The 22,640-nt window shown below is 44.2% G+C and overlaps 1 protein-coding gene across 1 annotated transcript; it reads right to left on the reverse strand.

Moving 5' to 3' along the window:
• Window positions 1–3,254: 3,254 nt before the first annotated feature.
• On the reverse strand, window positions 3,255–5,244 carry esm1 (endothelial cell-specific molecule 1). The gene is made up of 3 exons (XM_056291087.1): window positions 4,807–5,244; window positions 4,138–4,281; window positions 3,255–3,915 (listed from the first exon to the last, which is right to left on the reverse strand). Exons 1-3 carry the CDS (start codon window positions 5,111–5,113, stop codon window positions 3,821–3,823), a joined length of 546 nt encoding a protein of 181 aa, XP_056147062.1. The 5' UTR covers window positions 5,114–5,244; the 3' UTR covers window positions 3,255–3,820.
• Window positions 5,245–22,640: the final 17,396 nt, after the last annotated feature.

The following is a 22,640-nucleotide window of genomic DNA, read 5'->3' on the forward strand; positions in this document are numbered from 1 at the left end:
ACCTCGCTGTCCAGCGAGCAAGATGCACCCTTGCAGTGCAAGGCAGGCCCGTTTCACCTTCGTCTTAGGTGTGCATCTTTTTTTATACATGACTTTCCCTTGGGGGATCGCTTCATCCCACAGGGTTGTGCAGACTTGGGAAAGTTTGCTAAATCTTTGGCGTGAGTGTCACTTTATTAACCATTTATTTTCAAACCTGCATGGTTTCAATGTTATATCAGGAATCAGGAACACTTTATTTGTCATTTACTTTTCAAACTAAGAACACATATATCCAAACTAAGAACACATAGTATATCCAAACTAGAACACATATATTCAAACTAAGAACACATATATTCAAACTAAGAACACATATATCCAAACTAAGAACACATATATCCAAACTAAGAACAAATATATTCAAACTAAACACATATATCCAAACTAAGAACACATAGTATATCCAAACTAGAACACATATCCAAACTAAGAACACATAGTATATCCAAACTAGAACACATATATTCAAACTAAGAACACATATATCCAAACTAGAACACATATATCCAAACTAAGAACAAATATATTCAAACTAGAACACATATATCCAAACTAAGAACACATATATCCAAACTAAATACATATTTCCAAACCAAGCACAAAAAAGAAAGAAAAAAGAAAAAAAGAAAAAAAAAACACTTACAATATTACAACCTAGTGACAATATAATTGAAAGAGCAATAAAATGGCTTGAGCTTCATTATGCCATGCATTCCTGTAATATAGTGGAGTGCATGTAACGTAAAAGTGCTAGATTCTGTCCTTTGTTATGAGGAGGGCATAACACCAAGCAATTAAAAGGATTTGTCACAGTGTTTTGAAACTGCTGACAGATTTTATTTGTCCTTCTTTCCTCCCACAAGGCTCATTTGATCATGGACATGAGTGAAATGGGTTTTAGGACAAAAATAGGCTTTTCCTGTAGAAGAGACCTGCAACTTCTTATATTTGTACTTCCCTTCACCCACAGGAAGCTGTTCTTTGCAGAATAGATGACATCAGACACGTTGTGGATCATGCGTTATAAGATTTAGTAGGGCAGACCTAATTGGCTTTCAGTGTTCATTCAATTTCTGTGATTCTTGAGACATGTCTGTCATTGTGTGTCAGTTAACTGGTGTGCAATGTGTGTGAACCCTCCTCCATAACAAGTTATCTGTCTTGACCAGGGGACAGATCCTCCAGTCATGTGTCACTTAAAAAAAAAATTCTGGCTTTTGGTGTGTCACTTGAAAAATGTCTGGCTTTTGGATTCCTGTCCCGGGTAGACACAACAACAACAGGAAGTAGGGCCATTTTCACAGGTGTCAGGAAGCACAGGAAATAAACAAGCTGGATACTGGAAAACATTTGTGTACCAGCAAGAGTCAGAGGTGAGGCCCATGTATTTTTAACCCTGGCAAGGGTATTTTAAAAATGTGACTAAAGATTTTGATATAATTCAGGTTTAAATTGTTCAGTACTTTTTATGCACTTACTGGTCACTGTGATATTTGCAGTGAAGGAGGGCCAGTGCATGTATATATATTATATGTATAACATACAATATAGATTATATAGATTATGTATGTATGTATGTGTGTGTGTGTGTGTGTGTGTGTGTGTGTGTGTGTGTGTGTGTGTGTACGTGTGTATGTATATATATGTGTGTGTATATATGTGTGTGTATATATGTGTGTGTGTGTGTGTATGTATGTGTGTGTATATATATATGTGTGTGTATATATATATATATATATATATGTGTGTGTGTGTGTGTGTGTGTGTATGTATGTATGTATGTATGTATGTATGTATGTATGTATGTATGTATGTATGTATGTATGTATGTATGTATGTATGTATGTATATGTGCAACTCACTTGTGTGTAATCGGGACTTGATTATATATATATATATATATATATATATATATATATATATATATATATATATATATAGAATCGGGACTTGATTATGTATATGTATATATATATGGCTGTCCTATATACACACACACACACACACACATATATATATATATATATATATATATATATATATATATATATATATATATATATATATATATATATATATAAAATCAAGTCCCGATTACACAGAAGTTCATAAGTTGCAGATCCACGTATTCAGTATTGTATCCAAGTAACATGCTATTATAGGAGTACACCGACTACATAAACTCATGTAAACCCATTTCTACCTGTTTCAGTGAATTTCCCTTTACTGCAACCTCGCCAATATTTCAAACCAAGCATCTCCCAACCCACTCACAGAGTTCTGTAGGATTCCTCACGGAGACACTTTTACTTGCTGGAAACTTGAATAAACCTTGAAAACCAAATATATAATCAGAATAAACTGCTCAACCAGATATTAACCTCTGAATACAATCAAAACCTTCTACGCTAAAGACAAAAACTATGCATTAAACTGGGTTCAGCCTCTAAACAGTCACAGAAGTATGTAAGTGAATTATTTCTCCTTCTCCAAAATGTTTCAGTGCTCCCCCCTGATGGCTTAACAGATGAACAAGATACTGTACGGGTAGACCTAAGATCCAATATAATCCTGTAAATCAGAGGGAGAACGAGGGCACAGCTTTTATTTTCTATTTCTTATGTCAGGACTCTATTTCCCACATCAATTTTGGTCTAAAAAGTTAGTAATTTATAAATATCTCACCATGTAGTGACCCTTTTATCAATACAGGTACCTTGCAAAAATTCAAGTTTTCTGTCCTCGACAGAGGCTTTTTCATGTCATTTTCCATCAACTTTAAAATGCAAAAGTAAAACCTTAAGGTTAACATTATTTTACTGCCAATTTAATAACTTTACATTGTCTTAAGGAAGTTATAAAATTTTACTGCATGTAGTTAGATAGGCAGTTAAGGCTTTTCTGGCTGTCCTTAAATCTAAATTAATGCATCTTTAAGTCCAAACCTTACGCTTATCTGGGAAAGTGTGACTCAACACTCCTTTATCATCATTTCAGACACAACTTAACACCCATTTAGCACGACTGTCATAATGTGACAGGGTGATTACTAGCTTTTGCATTCTTTCTGTAATTACCTGGGATGACTTAACAGTAATAAAACCAGTTTCTCACTTTTTTTATACTTGTCTGGAGCAGAACGATCACCTCCAGTGAGCTGAAAACATCAAGTACCGCTAATTCAAACTAACGCAGTCAGGCGTCCTTCCACGATAACTTTGGTTTATTTACAAGAGCATTCTTCACATTGACTGGTGTAATGTACAGGACCCTTTTCCACATCAGCATGACATATAAATAAAAGGTCATCCTAGAAAACTTCAAGTGTTTTATTGTGATACAGTTGTTTTATGCATGAAAAATATCTCTGTATCCTTGCAAACAATATAAAAATTTATGGTCTACCTTAATTTAACAGTTATTTTATCAACAATAAAGTATAAAGGCACACTACATGAGATGCATTGGGTCCACATTGCTATATTTTTTTTTTAACCTGACGTTTAGTTGCAGAACATTCAGCGAATTCAGTTATTTCAGTCTATAAAAGGTGAATTTGAAGAGCAATTGCATTTTTACACTTTGCTTATTTCCTCAGAACAAAAGGACGGGTATAAAACAAAAGACCAAAAGAAATCAAATACAGTTTTTTTTTGAAAAGCTGTAGAAAAGTTGTTTTTTTTGGTCTTTTAACTTAATAAAATATATCCTTTAATCATTTATAAGTTAATACTATGCTACATTTACACTGGATATAGTTGATCTTTGTAAGCGGCGGTCAGCGAGGGTTGAGCCACTTCGGGGCCGTGTCTCGGTCCGTGTGCTGGTCTGTGTTGTGGCTACTGTTGACCTCTCCGGAGCCCATCTCCCCCCCTGGAAATACAGATGAACACGTTAACGAGCCTGCGGAGCAGCCAGGGGAAACAAACCATTCCACCCATTTCTCTGTGTCGCCCTCATGCACAGATACAAGAGCTCTGCCGGGTACACACGTGTGCGCCTCCAGCATGCTCACCGAGGAGAAATTTAGTTGAGATTTCAATGCACATATCAAGACACATGTATGGCCCCCCCATCCTTACAGTCTCGTCTCACCTGCTTGTGGTTGAGTATTGAGTTTGCTTGCAATTTTGGCAAAAAATTTGAAGGTGAGACAGGCCCCCGTCTCTCTGTCACAGATGCCTTCTTTGCAGTTGCATGTCTTGCGGCACTCCACGCCGTAGGTCCCATACATACAATCTAAGAAGAACAAACAGGTAACTGTTTGGGGATTCACATTATCATGCAATATTGTGTAGCAAGCTGAAGCTGGTGTGGGGTCAAGCTGGGGTTTTTTTGTGTGTGTGTGTGAGTGTGACGGAATCAACCTCACTGACAAAGGACAACAGAACACATTTGGGCGGCTACAGCAGGGATAGTCGTGATGTAGAGGTGTGCAGAAGAAGAGACAAGAGAACACAACTGTGAATTTAGAGAAGCGAGTCATCTTCTAAGCAAGGACGTGTCCGGGTCTGGACACGGCACGGGCCTTCCAACCACTAGCTAACTTCAGAACTACAATGCAACTGATTTTTTTTGGGGGGGGGGTATATAACAAATACTAAACGTAAAAAATATGTTCTTCTCCAAAAGAGGGGATCACATTTGGGGCAGGTGACGTCCCCTTTAGGGCGAAACCCACCAGAACGTGCACATGCCTCCGTCATCGGGCCGGGTTTGATCTATCACATGCGCAGCAGGTGCGTCACGGCCCGTCCAACGTACCTTTGCAAATGCCGTATTCGTCGCCGTAGTCGTCCTCGTCCTTGTAAAACTCGCAGAATAATCCGGGGCCACACTTGACGCCGTGCATCCCCGACACCGTCCGGTAGCAGTGCTCCCCTCTGCCGGCGGTGCAGACCTGGCAGCAGCCGCAGTCGTCCAGCACGGTCCGCCTGCACCGCTGCGTGGCGCCGCACAGCTCCGCGTTGCATCGCTCCGGGCAGTTGACGGCGTACTTGACGTTCGCGCCCCAAGCTTCGACGTCCCGCACGACGATGGAGGACAGAACCGTGAGAATGAGGACCGACATCGCTGTGGTGCGGAGGACGGGCGGGCGCTTACTCTGCTCCGAACGGACGGCACTCGGGGGAAGGGGCTCCTCCGGACGCGGAAAACGGACCACCTCTGACGACTCGGGTGGAGTGACCCGCGCCTCGTCAGGTTTGCATGGTTATCAGCGTTGGACAACTTTGTTTTGCGCATGGTTTTTGCCCTCGTCAATTTCCTCAATCCGGTGTTGTCGTCCTATTGCCAAGCGTGCCCGCTTTTAGAAATCCGGTATGGAAGTGGGATTAACACTGAGCCACCATCCAGGAATTGAAACTCGTCTGACGTGATGTCACAGGTTATCTTTAGTTGGGTTTTTTTTTCTATGAGTGCCGAGGGGAGCCCCTATGGGTCCGAGACCCCCTCGCTGTACGGGCGGGGACTGATGTGGACCTGAATGTACCCCAGAACCCGCCCGCTAGTTAGGCAATAAAATACTGTAATAGGTTGCAATGGATCGACCTGTTCATCTGCATGGCAGTTTAGCAAACAGGAAAACAGGTTATAGACAACTGCAGACCACATCTATGTTTGATTTTATATGTAGTATTCGATGTATTTATATTTATTTGACATAGAGTAGTGTTTTGTAAGACGTCTCACTTTATAACCCATGCAAATGAAGGTTTGAACTTTCTCGAGTCATCACAACCCAAAAAGAAAGGGTGCCTTGTTTGTGAAATTTGCACCATCCGACCTGTTATATCAGACTGCGATGGCATCTCCACGAGGACGTCTCCAAAATAAATGTGCCAGCCATCATCAGGGCTGAGGCAAACGAGTCCCAGCGGAGGTGGGATCTCAGACTGGGCCAGAGACTGAGGGCTTTGCACACAGGCAGAATATATAGGTAACCATTGTACTCCACATCACAGCATGCCTTGCAGCGGCCTTCCCCAACACCAGCAGGAAAGCACGGTGCAGTCCATGGCGACCCAGTCCACAGCCCAAGTCACGGCCAAAGTCCACGAGAGAATTGTCCGAGAAAAACAAGCGTCTATAGTGGAGAAAAAAAAGGTGGTTTTCAATTATTTAAATTATCCAAAGAAAAATTTCAATTACGTCAAAGTTTTGTGGGGTTTTTTTTCTCAGACACTGTGTTTCGTGACCTCAGTAGACTGCATGGCAGCATATGAATATGCTGCTTTGTGACAAATATACAGGTACATGTCTGGCCTCATGATACTACATGTCTGCGTATCAAATCACGTTCTCTCATCTGCATATAATTAATTTCAACATGTCAGTGTATAAGGACATAGCTGAGGACACCTGCTCAGCTCATACACTTTAAAACTATTCGATTGGAGATGGTTAAGTTTAGGTATAGGGTTGATGTGATGAAGGTCAGGGTAATGATCTGGAAGGCTGGTCATTATAATCCATGATGAGTATAAATAACAATTATAATAATAATAATAATACATTTTATTTATACAGCATTATAAAATACTCAAAGACGCTTTGCATATCTAAAGATAAACATGGATGTCTGGGTAGCATAGCGGTCTATTCCATTGCCTACCAATACAGGGATCGCCGGTTCGAATCCCCGTGTTACCTCCGGCTTAGTCGGGCGCTCCTACAGATACAGTTGGCCGTGTCTGCGGGTGGGGAGCCAAATGTGGGTATGTGTCCTGGTCGCTGAACTAGCGCCTTGTCAGTCGGGCACCTGTTGGGGGGGGGGGGTAGGAAATAGCGTGATCCTCTCACGCGCTGTCCACTTGGCGGAACTCCTCACTGTCAGGTGAAAAGAAGCGGGATGATTGGCCAGGCACACAAAAACAACACACCAAAAGCATAAAACACAATTCCGAAGAGGTAAGTTTTGATTAATGATTTGAATATGGGGAGGGGGTTCCAGAGTGAGGAGGCAGCTACGGAGAAGGTTATGTCACCCCAGGTCAGGTGCTTGGTCCTATATGGTGGAGACAGGAGGTTGACGCCGGAGGAGCGAGGCTGCGGGAAGGAGTATGGCAGTGGATCAGGTCAGTGAGGTGTGTGTGTGTGTGTGTGTGTGGGGGGGGGGGTGATGGTTATGAAGGGCTTTGTGAGTGAGGAGAAGGACTTTGAATTGGATCTGTTGTGGGACAGGGAGCCAGTGGAGGTTCTGGAGGACAGGAGTGATGTGGTCGTGGGAGTGGGAGTGGGTCAACAGACGGGCAGCAGTGTTCTGGATGTGCTGGAGATCGTTTAGGACTTTGGATGATAAGTCACATAGAATGCTGTTGCGGGAGTCATTTCCAGATGTGATGAAGGCACAGGTCAAGGTTTCGGCAGCAGAGGAGGAGAGTGATGGGCAGAGATGAGCGATGGTTTGTAGGTGGGAAAGGCAGTTCTGGTGATTTGATTGACGTGGTGTTTAAAGGAGAGGTTGCTGTAGACAGTGATTCCAATGTTGTGGAAGTGTGAGGAGGGAGACACAGAGGCGTTATCGATGGTAAGGCAGAAGTAACGGGTGGTTTTGGTAAGGGATTTGGGACTGATGATGATGATCATGTCAGATTTATCACAATATAGTTTGAGGAAGTTGGCTTGCATCCATGACTTGATTTCAGTGAGGCAGTTGGTCAGACTGGAGTGAGTTGTAGTGGAGAAGTAGAGCTAGACGTCATCGGTGTGACGGTGGAAGTGGAGACCATGATGACGTATGATGTTACCAAGGCAGAGCAATATAGGATGGACAGGGGAGGACCATGCGCCGAACCCTGGGATATGCTCTGGGGCAGAGGAGCGGTGAAGGAGGTCCAGCTGTTGATGCTGATGAACTGTTGTCTTTTTGTGAGATATGACTTTAGCCAGGAGAGGGCAGTACCGGTGATGTATCCAAGTACCAGGAGTATCCAAGGCGGGAGAGATAAATGGTGTGGTTGATGGTCTCAAAAGCTGCAGTGAGGTCGAGAAGGATGAGGATGCTGAGGTGGGCAGTCTGGTGGAGAGGAGTAGGCCGTAAATCGGGGTTAGAAGTAGGTCTAAGCAGATGTCCTCAATTATATCCTCGTCCTTGAATAAGTTGGCAATCATGGTGTTTTGAGACCTGCAAATAATTTTCATACGGACATTTTGTCTGTGAAACTGGGCTCGTACTCAACTATTTATTTTTTTTAATAGTTTGTTTTTCATTTTCAAACCCATTATAACAACCACAGGACACAAAAAACAAAACACAAAGCAATCCCCTACCCTTCCTATAAATTGAGGGGGGGGTGAAATACAGAGATTGACTTATTAATTTCTGCGGTTTTAGAGTGGAGTTTACTGGAGAGGGCTTGATTACCATTTCACAGCCGCCATTATTCCAGCTTCTTGGTCGCCAGTCCCGGGAATCGTATCTCTGCAGATGTTGGGATTTGCTCACTAGCTGACATTGTTCCTGAGTCTCGAGGGCCTACTGCAGCTGCCTGGCTGAATTAAAAGTGGGATTAATAACTGTTTTAAAAGGAATTTGTTTGGACAGTCCCTAGGCTGGCGTCTATCCAGCTTTGCTACATCAGGTGACCCCACCCATTTCTTTCTTTCCTTTGGACCCCCCCTTTTTTCCCCTCTTCTCCTCCCAAATTGTATCCGGCCAACCACCCCACTCTTCCGAGACGTCCCGGTCGCTGTTCCACCCCCTCTGCCGATCTGGGGAGGGCTGCAGACTACCACATGCCTCCTATGATACATGTGGAGTCACCTGCCGCTTCTTTTCACCTGACAGTGAGGAGTTTCACCAGGCGGACATAGCGCGTGGGGGGATCACGCTACCCCCCCCAGTTCTCCCTCCCCCCGAATAGGCGGCCCGACCGACCAGAGGAGGCGCTAGTGCAGCGACCAGGACACATACCCACATCCAGCTTCCCACCCCCAGACACGGCCAGTTGTGTCTGTCGAGACGCCGAAGGTAACATGGGGATTCGAACCGGCGACCCCCGTGTTGGTTGGTAACAGAATAGACCGCTACACTACCCGGACGCTCCCATTTCATTTTTTTTAAGGAACAGTTATATTTTAAGCAGTGTGTCATAGACTTCAGTAGGTTTCCTTTGTCCTAGACGACTGTCTTTAAAACCTTTTGAAACAACATTGAAAAAAATACATGTACTATAACCTATACAATATTCAATTTGTATGTAACTCATTTCATTTTCACATTAACATTTTTATGGTTTGTTAAAGAATATGAACTAAAATTTTAAGATTAGGTAAGGGTGCCAATAATCTATTCTTGGCCTAATTATATACTTTAGATGGTCTTGCTGCTTTTATTGATGGTTGTCACTTTTCTGCTTTTCAGATAGAAAGAGTCAATCAATATTATCAAGTAAAACTATGTATGAGATTCTGTGCCAAGTTTTCATGCTTATATTTTCAAAGAAATAAATTGATCATTGGAAAAACCTGTTTCACTCTCTTCTTTCAAAGTTTTGCCATCAATGATATTTTATTCAACTGTGCGGGTGACTAACTGAAGTGTGTCTACATGTTTAACAGACCATTGCCACATAACACATAAATCATATGAGCACTTTTTTCATTTACCTTGTTCTTTAAAGCAAGAGAACGTTTTGAAGATTTAGCTAGGGGCATCAGCAATACAATATGCAACCAGGTCAAGTAAGCTTTCTCTGCTAAGTAACAGTTCCTCCTCTGAATATCATGCAATCATGGTAACTGCTCCTATTAGGCTATTTGTGGTTGTTATATACCACCCACCAGGGTGTCAACTGGGGAACTTTGTAGTTGAACGAGACATGTTACTCTCAGCCATTCCTGATAATGACTCACCACTGATTGCCATGGGAGACATGAATATCCCTTCTGACAAAACCCAAGCAACTTACTTCCTGTCTCTTCTGTCCTCCTTTGACTTCACACAGGTCCCCACCCCTCTCACACACAAAGCGGGCAATACTCTTGATCTGATTTTTACTCGGGACTGCTCCACAGCAAATCTGACTGTCACGCCCATACATCTGTCAGACCACTTCTTCATTCAATGTACAGCCTCCTTACTGGAACAGCCTCACGTTCCTCTACAAAGGGACTCTTTCCACTGGAACTTCCAGTCTCTTACACTGACCCAGCTCTCCAATGAGGTCTTGGCTTCCATGCCTCCTCATAATGAATTCTCATCACTCCCTGTCAATGAGGCCTTCTGTTTCTCACTAGCCTCCTCTCTTAACAATCTCTGCCCTCTAGCATCCAAACCTGCTCTTAAGCCCCCCCCCCCCCCGAGTCCATGGCTCACTGAGGTCATCAGAGAGCAAAGAGTGAGACTCAGAGTGGTAGAGAGAAAATGGCATAAGACCATAGAGTTCACTGACCTCAGTGACTATCAGTGTCTCCTAGCATCATTCTCCTCCAGCTTAAAAACAGCTATGGTCTTACCTGTTTTTAAGCTGGAGGAGAACAAGATCTGCCTATCAGAACAAGATCTGTGGCAACACTGATGCTCAGCAAATGTTTTTTCTTTTAACTCACTCCTTAATCCACCTCCTCCTCCTCCTACCTCCACTGTGCTCACTCCAGACTTGCTCACCTCATATTTTATTGATAAGTTTTCTGCCTTCAGTAACCGGTTCTCTGAGCTTGACCAACTCTGTCTGCCACTGCCAGCTAACAGTGCCTCACTCACCTCATTCTACCCCCTGACCGAGGATGAAGTCTCCAAGCTTTTGCTGAACTCTTATCCCACTACCTGTCCACTGGACCCGATACATCCAACCTCCTACAGACCATTTCCTCCACACTTAACCCTGCAGTTAAACACATCATCAACTCCTCGTTTATTATGGTTGTGTTCCCTACTGCATTTATGCAAGCTCGGGTCAGGCCGTTGCTCAAAATCCTACACTCAACCCGGCCCAGGTTGAAAACTACAGACCAGTTTCACTCCTACCCTTTCTTTCAAAAATACTTGAGTGCACGGTTTTTAACCAAGTTTCTGAATTCCTTTCTGAGAACAATCTGTATGATTTGAATCAGTCTGACTTTAAGCGAGGTCACTCTACTGAGATTGCACTCCTGTCGGTAATAGAATCACTTGCTGGTCAGTAATCAGCTTTATTGGTACTAGATCTGTCAGCTGCCTTTGATATGGTTAACCACTAAATCCTCCTCTCCACACTCACTGTACTTGGTATCTCAGGATCTGCCCTCCACAGGTTCATGTCCTACCTCTCGGGGAGATCTTTTAGAGTATCTTGGAGGGGAGAATCATCCAAACTGCATAGCTTATCCACAGGGGTACCTCAAGGGACAGTGCTTGGTCCTCTTATCTTCTCAATATACATTATCTTCCGTGGTGCAACAATCTGCTCCCATGGTTTCTCATACCATTGCCATGCTGATGATACCCAGCTCTTCCTATCATTTCCGCCAGAGGACCTTACAGTCTTGGCACAGATATCATCATGCCCTGCTGATATCTCTGCATGGATGAAAAAAACACCACCTTCAGCTTAACCTATCTAAGACTGAGATCCTTGTCATCCCAGCCAGTCCATCCTTACAACAACAGATCAATACCCAGCTCAGATCAACCCAACTAATGCCCACAGAGTCTGCCCGAAACCTGGGTGTCATTATTGATGACTAATTAACCTTTAAGGTTCACGTGGCCTCGATTGCTTGGTCATGCCGATTTGCCCTGTATAACATCAGGGAAATTAGACCCTACCTGTCTAAGCATGCAGCCCAACTCCTGATACAGGCTCTTGTAATATAACATATTGACTGCTGCAAGTCCTTACTGACAGCTCTCCCTGCGTACATTTTCAAACCTCTGCGAATGACCCAGAATGTGGTGGCGCGTCTGGTCTTCAACTAACCCAAAACAACACATGTCACTCCACTGTTCATATCCCTCCACTGGCTCCCAGTTGCTGCCCACATCAAATTCAAAACTTTAATGCCCGCTTACAAAACAGCAACTGAAACGGCTCCCGCCCACCTGAATTCAATCTTCAGGTCTACACTCAGTCCCATTCAATGCGCTCTGCCAATGAAAGGCTCCTGGCACTTCTGTCACAACGAGACCCTGAGGAACTACCCAGACTCTTCTCTTCTGTAGTTCCCCAGTGGTGGAATGAGTTACCAAATTCCAATCGAGCCACTGAGTCCCTCTCCGTCTTTAAGAAGAAGCTAAAGACCCAGCACTTTCTCGAGCACCTCCACACCTGATAGCATTAATATATATATATATATATATATATATATACATACACACACACACACACACACATATATATATATATATATATAGCATTTTTCCGAAACCGTCAATGGTGTTATAAGTGCTCAACTAATGAGGAGCAGAATATCAACACTGTTACAGTAAAAAAAAAAGTTTTAATGCATTGCAGTACAGGCCTGTTTCGTGCGTCTCGCACTCATCAGCTGCAGCAGCTGATGAGTGCAGATATCCCCACCTCTTATAAACAATACAGTTGCATAACGACCGAACTAATGACCAGTTTCATAAGCAAATATGGGTGTGACCATTAACTAGAGTTTCAATGGCCACGTGTACTATTTACAGAGGATTAGGGCATGTTTGCAATCACAGCGTTGTAAGATGGCGACAGATGCATAGCGAACTGAAACTGGTCATTGGTTGGTCAGATGGTCAGCACTGTACATTGAATACATGCCTTTCTGTTTAACCAAATAAGTCAAGAGCAGAGTGACACATATAAGCAGGGATAAAATGGTCTAAAAAAGTTTATAGATTCAGCACATACTGTCATCAGCTACCTTCAAATGAGACTGTGGTCACTAAAGCAGGACGCAGTAAACAGTTGTATGGCTGTCAGCTCAAAAGAAAACTTTGAGCTTGGTGAAAAGTAGGAGATAAGCTTTATGCTGGTCATAGTTTAGTGCTGCATTGGGTTCACATGGTTAGGATAAAATGAGAGTTGAAGACGGAGTTTAGGTATAGTTTGCCACATCCTCCAGAGTTTTTGGAAACAGAACTTCAACACATGTTTTCCTTTTTTTTTACTGGCTTCATCAGCTGGCAAGAATCTTCCACTTGGAAACGAACTCTGTAGCACTAAATAGCAGTGTGCACTGTTTAATAGCAAAAAGTCTCACACTGAATGATTCGATCCTCCCTCCAAAGAACTCTTGACGCTGCCATTTCATAGAAAATATATGTGTGTTATTAGTCTGGTCCCATTTATTGTTGACATGCAGTCCCGAAACGATACAGGACTTTTTTGTTACCCCAACACACAGTATAATGACAGGGCTCAGTCACATCTTATTTCATCTGTTCATTACATTTCCTTTATCTCACAGTTATTATTGAGCCTTTTTGCTTTTGTCAGAAAGCAGGCGTGCCAGAGTTTGGAGCACACGGCCATGATCCAGGAACAAATCCAGACAGCCAGGCGCAGCAAGTCAGATCTCCACATAATTTGGATCTTGCAAATGCTTATGGGTCTGTTCTCCACCAGCTCATCACTTTTGTTTTCAACTTCTTCCATATACCACCATGAATCCGGAGCCTAGCAACAAACTATTCCAACAGCTTTCAAGTCTGCAACACAACCCAGGAGATCTGAACTGGTTGGTTCCTGCTGGAGGAAGGGATAGCAATGGGTTGCTCCATCTCTCCCATCCTTTTCGCATCAGCATTTGAGATCATCCTAATTGGCGGAAGACAGATGGTCTGAGCAGTCAGAGTCCAGTCAGGTTAGCGACTCCCGGCCTTATGGAGCTACATGGATGACATCACCACCCACCTTCAGACAGCAGAATGCACCTCCAGACCACTGAAAAGGCTTGAGGAGATACTAACGTGGGCCCTGGTGAAAATAAAACCAGCCAAGTCTTGCAGTCTGTCAATATGGAAAGGAGTTAGGAACGACAACATCTCCTTCTCAGTCAATGGTGAGAAAACCCTACTTTTGGTGGACTAACCTGTGCAAAGCTTTACACGACCGGCCTGTCTGAAAAGCACATGGCAACCTCTGTCACATGATCTCAGCTCTCGGGCAGTCTGAGCAAAAAGCTTTCTACCAGGGAAGTCAAGGTCCGGTGTTACCAGTTCACCTTATACCCACATTTGATTTTGCCCTCGAAGTTGTGTAATGTCACCTCAACAACAGCTCTGAAAATGGAAACAAAAGCCAACAACTACCTCCGTAAATGGCTTTGCCTCCTGGCATGTCCTGGCAACATGTCACTTTTTGGGAGAAAACCTTGAAGCTTCCATTGATATCCATTAGATTGGGCTACAAATAGGAGAATGTGAGGCTTTTGTTCAAGCTGAGAGACTCACCCAACCTGTCTGTCCAAAACACCAAGGCCCAAGTTTGTGCAGGATGCAAGTGGAATGCAATGCACACAGTAAACCAGGACATCTCTCGACTGAAACACCAGGAGATTGTTGGATTGCCACTGCCAGGCAGGGACGGTTTTGGATGGGGAACAGCACCCAAGGCATGGTCGAAAGCCACAAAGAAATAAATAAAAAATCATGTGATCTCTGAAGTTGTGCAGATGGAAGAGGAGAGCAAAAAAATCAGAGCTGTGAGCCAATAGCAACAACGGAGCTGGACAACCTGGATGGCTGTGATGGATATGTGGAGGACGCCCCAAGCAAGGCTGATTTTCATTATCAGGGCCTGGAACATGAACCTCTGGTATGACTAAGAGGAGACCTGCCAACTCTGTGAGCCCCAGAACCCGAGCTTGCTGCATATCCATTCTTGTTGCAAGGAAGCTTTGACGCAGGGCCGGTACGGGTGGCACCACGACCTGGTCCTGTGGAAGTTAGCTGAAATCCGAGAGGTGCACAAGCACAAGGGGGGTGAGTCACAGAGCAGCAGCAAGAGAGAGTGGCCCCTCTTGTCACCCAGAGGCAAGTGGAATGTAGAATTAGATGATATAATTGCATGTATCTAAATTGCTTTTATATTAATAATTGGAATAACTCCAAATCACAACCATGTACTACTTTGCTAAAACAACTGACAGGAAATGATAAATCTGAGATTAGATTATTAAACTTTTGAAATCAATACATTAATTGCAAAAAGGCAAATTTTTTTATTTTTCATTTTTTTTTAGAATTTACCTTAACCAAATATTCATTGAAATTAAATCTTGTCTCCGCAGAGGGAAAGGAAGGAAAAAATAAAACCACTACAATAAAATAAATTGTTTTGCTATTTAGCATACACAACTATAGATTTTGTCATAAGGATGTCCATTTTGATCCACAACATGACATTACTGTGGATCATTTGAGAGTGCTGTGGGATCCCTCAGTCCCGTTCAGCAGTTTTTATCCCACATCAGACTTGACAGTTTACTAAAATTACATTCCCTTGTCTAGTTATGCACCAGGAGGGGGCACTGTGAGGATATCTAGGAGCGGCTGAGGGAGGTTTTTCCACTTCACTGATATTGGAGGCGGTAGATAGCATGTTTGCATTTCTGTTCAGCTGTGGCTGATTTGGTCATGATTGTAGCCTTTACATAGAAATACTGGAAACATGACCAACCAAACGTTTAAAAGTTAAGAGCATTCTTAGCTTATGGCTTTATCAAATATTTAGCCAAGAAGTAAAAAGCAAATAATTCTCTCGTCAACAATTTCCATTGTTATTGCAAGCCAAATGAGTCAGTTTAATTCAATTCACCTGAGTCTGATGTTGTCCTGAGTCAGCACAGGTATGTCTGTGATTTGTCTGTGGGAGTGAGAAGTGTGTCTGCTGTGATCTTATTACCTATCTGTTTGCCTCTGTGCGGCTTGGGCACTAAGGCCGAATTCTGGCTAGGGTCAGCATCCTTGCAGCTGAAAGAAATGGAGCCATCTTCGTGAGAGCCTTGGCCTGATATAAGCAGCATCATCCATCTGTCAACATCAGTACACAAATGAAGAAAGACCAACATGAACAAAAAAAATCAGGTCGCTGCTCCACCCCCTCTGCTGATCCCGGGGAGGGCTGCAGACTACCACATACCTCCTCCGATACATGTGGAGTCACCAGCCTCTTCTTTTCACCTGACAGTGAGGAGTTTCACCGGGGGGACGTAGGGCGTGGGAGGGCCACACCATTCCCCCCCAGTCCCCCCCCCCCCGAACAGGCACAAGACTGACCAGAGGAGGCACCGGTGCAGCGACCAGGACACATACCCACATCCCGCTTCCCACCCACGGACACGGCCAATTGTGTCTGTAGGGACGCCCGACCAAGCCGGAGGTAACACAGGGATTCGAACAGGCGATCCCCGTGTTGGTAGGTGACGGAATAAAACGCTACACTACCCGGACGCCACATGCCCACTTCTAACTGAATGTCAAAAATGTCTGCCACATGAGGAATTCCAAAGACTACAGGTGCATTGTCAAACTTTTGAGGCAATAAGGATAAAAAATGATGCCTTCAAGGGAAGAGGTGTTAACTAATAATAATGATGTTTAATAGGGCAAAACTGACAAGCCATGTAGGAACCATTATCAAATTACAAATGAAAAAAGGATTTTAATCAGTAAAATTATGTTTATCTTAATTAACTTCACAAGCTTCAAATGTGTCCAAATTGTCACACATCAGCTCTAGTTGCTGCACTGTGGCCTAATGAGGCCCCGTTGATATGAAACACAATAAAACGTTGTTCCTCTCAGTGGGATGTACACGCCAGTACAAATTATTTTTTTGTCTGTGTGCGCCTTTGTGTGTGTGTGTGTGTGTGTGTGTGTGTGTGTGTGTTTGTGTTATGTCAGTTTTTTTTGGCAAGGTTAGTGGGGTCACAGCTTGTACTGAGATAATAACGGATTTGGGCCGGGATCCGCATGTCAAAGATTGTGCAATAGACAGAGAAGAATGACCCAAGCAGCTCATGCCCTAGCGTGTCATCTACAGATTATTGTGCCCTGTAGCTGCTTTGTTTTCCTGCCCCAACACACACACACTCACACTCACACACACAACTAAAAAAATGCACACAATCATACTTGTACGAGCGCACAAGCATGCAAGAGGAATACACACGCAAAGGAAGTGCACAAGCTCAGACAAAATTATCCAGCTCCAGTTATATAAATGAGTCATATGCCGGGAACTTTTTATTTGATTTGGGCCCCTCCACACAAATGCCTTTTGTATTTTTCACAGAAGAGCTGCGGTTGCTCTCAGCTCCATGCCTTCATAGTGCTTTTGTTCCTATGGTACTCGGCATAACAGCATTACCATAACGCTGCAATGATATCGTAAAATTATCCACAGCCAGCATCCGTTTGGTTCAGAGAATAACAGTGAAGTTTGAGAAAGAAAGACAGTGAATATGGTCACCTTATGCAGGGTCTGAACAGAAAAACCTCACAGGTAACGGAGCCATTTCAAAATGTCCCATTACTTGAAATGCACCACTTTAAGACGTAATGGTACTCTGTGGCTGTTACACAAATTCTTGCTGAATCAAGGAATTTCAATGCTATAGAAAGATAAATGAGATTTAAAATAAATGTGTTAGTCATATACATGCATGTTTGTTGTTGTGGATGTGTGTTTTGTGCCTAGAGCTGTCAAATAACCTGTGCCACCATGAAGCCTTCTTTCTTGCAGCTTATTTAACGTCACCAGCACGTGACTTGATTAGTCAGTTACTGGATGACGGTGGGAACTGGTCTGATATGAAATATGAGACCACATACGGTATACTGTTGTACTGTATACAGTGTGAGGCCATGGCAAGACTTGATGACCATGCAATACTTCCTATAGCCACAGAGGAGCAGCAGAGTCATGTGGTTTAACGCCCTATTGCTGTAGCACAAAGCAAGGTAAAAGGGGGAAAACACTAAGAATGATCAGGGAGCACCAGATGGTCCAACAACACCACAACGAATCAGGTCAACGCAAGATGAACGTTTTGTATTTGATCATCCAACACCGGTCGAGTGAATATTACTTCAAATGACATTCATGGTGATATCCGTTCTCCCGGGGATATTCACTATGCGCAATACATTATGAAATTCTCTACATATAAATATATATATAAATACACAGTGTGCTTTTGTATTTGCAGCATCACCACCACACACACGTCTATTAATTTCAAAGCGATTGTTAGGGGTCTTAGATGGCACTTTACTGCCATCTGTTGGAATTTAGGTAGTACTGTATTACCGGCGGTATATCACTTTTGGGGGTTGCGCCCCGGTTGTTATTCTTTGAGCCATCACACGTGACTCGACTCGTCCTTGAACACCGAAACATGGTGGCAGAAGTGAGTGAATGATAGTGACGCTTACCCCGCTTGCCCAAGATGTCGTCAATATTAGCATATCGGTTTCAGTGTGGTCAAGTTAGCCAGCACACCAGCGCTAAGTCATGGCAGCAGCGAACGTGAGTCCCCCTCCCACTCCAATGGAGCTTAGCGGAGACTGGAGTGCTAATTGGGACATTTTCAGGGCAGATTTTGAGGATTACAGTTTGGCAATGGGACTGCATGAGAAATCGGCGGAGGTCCAAGCGGCTACTCTGAGGAGTATAATGGGCGCTGAATGCAGGCATGTGTACAACCACAATCTGGAATTGACTGAGAAGGAGTAGAAGGATGTGAAGAAAATTGTGGATGTGCTGGAGGCATACTTCAAACCCACCGACAATGTGATTTATGAATGATGCATCTTTGGCTGCTGCAAACCGCAGAATGTTGAGGCCGTTGACAGTTTTGTTGTTCGCCCAAGGGACAAGGCTGCTACATGTGGTTATGGGGTGCTGAGAGATGAACTGATCAGGAACAAAGTTGTACTTGGCATTGCCAATGAGGAGACATGCAGACGTTTGTTGAGGGAGAAACATTTAACACTGACAGCTGGGGTGCAGACGTGCTATGCTGCGGAGCTGAGAGATTTGAGGCCGAGGTCCATTGACCAAGAAAGGCCACACACAGACAGGGTCAATGCAACATTTGGTGCTTCACATGGGGAGGGTAAATAGCAATGCCCAGCTAATAGCAAGGTGTGCAGAGCCTGTGGCATGGCTAACCATTTTGCAAGAGTGTACATCAAAACCAAGGGAACAGGAGCACGAGTTCCTTCCGTGGACAATTCAATTGTAGGCCAGGACAGCGGCAGTGCTGAACATGATGTTCATTCAAACGAATGCACTGGGGCTGTGAGAGAAAAAGGAAAAAAAAGTGGTTTGTCACTCTTTTACTGAACAACAAGAAGCAGCGATGTCATCTCGATTCAGGAGCCACATGTAATGTCACGAGTTTCAAGGAAAAGATGTGGATTGCACCCAGCTACAATCTTGTGCCAAGTAGCACTAAACTCAGACCCAGTTGATGCCCTCCGTGGGCCTGTTTGTGACAGTGTGACGTGTGTGACCACAGATACACTCTAGATTTTGAAGTGGTTGAGACCAATCAGCAGCCATTGCTCTCGGGGGCCACCTGCAAGAGCCTCTCGTGCATTTAACCATTCCAATAGACCTTAATGTTGTGGACAACGTTCAAGCCAGACCCCTGACTAAGGACATGCTGGTTAATAAATACCAAGATGTTTTTACTGCCCCAGTCAAATCCATGCCAAGTGAGGTGCAGTTTGAGTTAGATGCAGCGATTCGGCCAGCCCAGTGTGCACCTCACAATGTTCCAGTCGCTATGCAGACAGTAGTGAAGCTGCAGCATGCAATGTTAGTGTTACAATTTCCTTTAACAGACGCTTTTACCCAAAGCGACGCACCTCTGAGAGTTAATACAATACAAGCAAGGATCTAGTCAGAAGACAACAAGGCTAGTAAGGGCCAACAAGTCCGATAGGACATAAGGGTCAACAGGCAGTGCACAAAGGCAATGCATAGGGTGCATAGAAGTTTTTTTGTTGTTGTATTTTTATTAATACCATCGAATGTAGAGGTGTTCGTGAAAGAGCTGGGTCTTTAGCGTCTTCTTAAAGATGGAGAGGGACTCGATGGATCGAATGGAGTTTAGTAACTCATTCCACCACCGGGGAAGAGAAGAGGCTGGCTAGTGACTTAGGGCCCCATTGTGGCGGAAGTGCCAGGCACCTTTCATTAGCAGAGCGTAGTGAGTAGAACTGAGTGTTGAACTGAATGAGGGAGTTCAGAAAGGTGGGAGCCATTTTAGTTGCTGTTTTGTAAGTGTTACGGCCACGGGTGTGTCCGTATAGTTTTGTGTTGCCTCCTGTATCACTCTGACTCTACATTCAGGTATCCTCCAGGTGCTCCTCATCACCTAATCAACCGGTCAATGAAGCATCCAATCTTCATCAGCTGTTCAGTCTCCCATTTAAACCCCCACATGTCTTCAGTTCACCGGCCAGCTAGTTTAGTTTGTGTGATGTAGCTACTTTGTGTTTGTAACGTCTGGCCCGTTTTTGGTTTAGTTTGCATTGTGACTATTTTGAGTTATGTTTAGTTGTTTAGCTCTTTTGGGCGAGGGGATCAAGGTAAGATGCCCATGGGCAAACACCCCATCACGTAGCTTACCTCTGTTAGACACACTAGGTTAGCAGCGGTTGCCACCTTTTTGTCTTTAGGTTTGGTGCTTTTCAGCACTGTCAAGGGTGGGTTACTTTTGTTAATAGTTTGTTTTGGCAACCGTTCGGTTCCCTTGTCCTGTCATTGTTAATAAATATATTTATTTTATTATATCTATATGTTTATGTCTCACTGTGTTGCACCCTCACCTCACTGTTACTCAGTACACTAATAGTTGCACCCTCTCCAGACCGAGGGTCGTAACAGTAAGCAAACGTCAAGGTTTTGAATTTGATGCGGCAACTACTGGGAGCCGGTGGAGGAACATGAACAGCGGAGTGACATGTGCTGTTTTGGGTTGGTTGAATACCAGATGTGCTGCCGTGTTCTGGATCATTTGCAGAGGTTTGAAAGTGCATGCAGAGGAACCTGCCAGAAAGGAGTTGCAGTAGTCAATGCATGATATTACAAGAGCCTGTGCCAGGAGTTGTGCTGCATGCTCAGACTGATAGGGTCTACTTTTCCTGGTGTTGTACATGGTAAATCAGTATGACCAGGCAATTGAGGCCATGTGAACCTTTGTTGGTCATCAATTATGACACCCAGGTTTCAGGCAGACTTTGTGGGCATGGGTTGGGTTGATCTGTTGATCTGGGGTTGGGTTGATCTGTTGATCTGGATTGGGTTGATCTGGATATTGATCTGCTGATGTAAGGATGGACTGGCTGGGATGACAAGGAGCTCAGTCTTAGATAGCTTAAGTTGAAGGTGGTGTTCTTTCATCTATGCAGAGATATCAGCGAGCCATGACAATATCCATGCTGAGACTGTGAGGTCATGGCAGGAATGATAGGGAGAGCTGGGTATCGTCAGCATAGCAATGTTATGAGAAACCATGGAAGTGGATGATTGCACCAAGTGAGGTGGTGTATATTGAGAAGAGAAGGGGACCAAGCACTGACCCTTGACCAATACAAAGTGGGGGTCCACATTGTGCCAATCACAGAGTCAACAGAATTTGATTAGCAATATGGTGATTGTTAAGAGACCTCATAAACTGCATATATGCATTGATCCACAACACCTCAACCAAGCGCTGAGGTGATCACACTACATCATGCCCACACTAGAGGATGTACTCTACAAGCTCCCTAAGGCAAGGGTTTTCACTCTCGTGGCACCACGAATACCTTCCTTCCGTGCAAGCTTGATAAGACCAGCATATCTCTGACCACTTTCTGGACACACTGGGGTCAAAAAAGCTCGTTGATGCTGTCCTTTGATGTCTCTGAAGCCTCAGGAGTGTACCAGCTGGCTGGCGCCTAGGTGGCGACATCCTCATTGTAGGCTGTGGTGAAACAGGTGAGGAGGTAGACTAAAACCATGAAACCAAGCTGCTGGCCCTAATGGACAGATGTAGGAAGTTCAAGCTGCAACTTAGGCTAAAAAAGCTCAGATTTGGTGTCCGGGCGGTCCGCGGTGGCGTAGCGGTCTAAGCATCGGCTTGGTGTCGATGCAGTTGCCCACTGGGGACTGGGGTTCGCGCCCCGGTCTCGTCAGATCCGACTATGGCCGGACTCGATGAAGCAGCAATCATTGGCAACGCTGTCTTCGGGAGGGGGGCAGAGTCGGCTTGTGTTCGTCATGTGAATGCGTCTCTGTGTGTGTCGGAAAAACAGTGGTTCGGCTTGGATTCGCCTTGTCACGAAAGTGGGGAGGCGTCTCCTTCGAGACTGCCGGCCGGAGAAATGCAGTTGGCGAACGCATGCAATACGAGGGTGGGTGTTTGAATTAAAATAGGGATCAATTGGCCACTAAATTGGGAGAAAAAAGGGAAAAATCAGAAATAAATTTTAGAAAAGATTTGGTGTCCGGGTAGCGTAGAGGTCTATTCCATTGCTTACCAACACAGGAATCACCAGTTTGAATCCCCGTGTTACTTCCAGCTTGGTCGGGCATCCCTACAGATACAATTGGCCGTGTCTGCTGGTGGGAAGCCAGATGTGGGTATGTGTCCTGGTCACCGCACTAGCGCCTCCTCTGGTTGGTCGGGCTGCC

Source organism: Lampris incognitus, chromosome 12 (genome assembly GCF_029633865.1).
Source record: "Lampris incognitus isolate fLamInc1 chromosome 12, fLamInc1.hap2, whole genome shotgun sequence".
NCBI classification, from domain to species: Eukaryota; Metazoa; Chordata; class Actinopteri; order Lampriformes; family Lampridae; genus Lampris; species Lampris incognitus.

What these genes read in the sequence shown, in the direction of transcription:
- esm1 (XM_056291087.1), bottom strand. Translation starts at nt 5,113, where the DNA reads ATGTCGGTCCTCATTCTCACGGTTCTGTCCTCCATCGTCGTGCGGGAC. An exon ending in CGAATACGGCATTTGCAAAG is followed by an intron (nt 4,282 to 4,806) that starts GTACGTTGGACG and finishes TGTTCTTCTTAG; the next exon opens with ATTGTATGTATGGGACCTAC. An exon ending in CAATACTCAACCACAAGCAG is followed by an intron (nt 3,916 to 4,137) that starts GTGAGACGAGAC and finishes CTGTATTTCCAG; the next exon opens with GGGGGGAGATGGGCTCCGGA.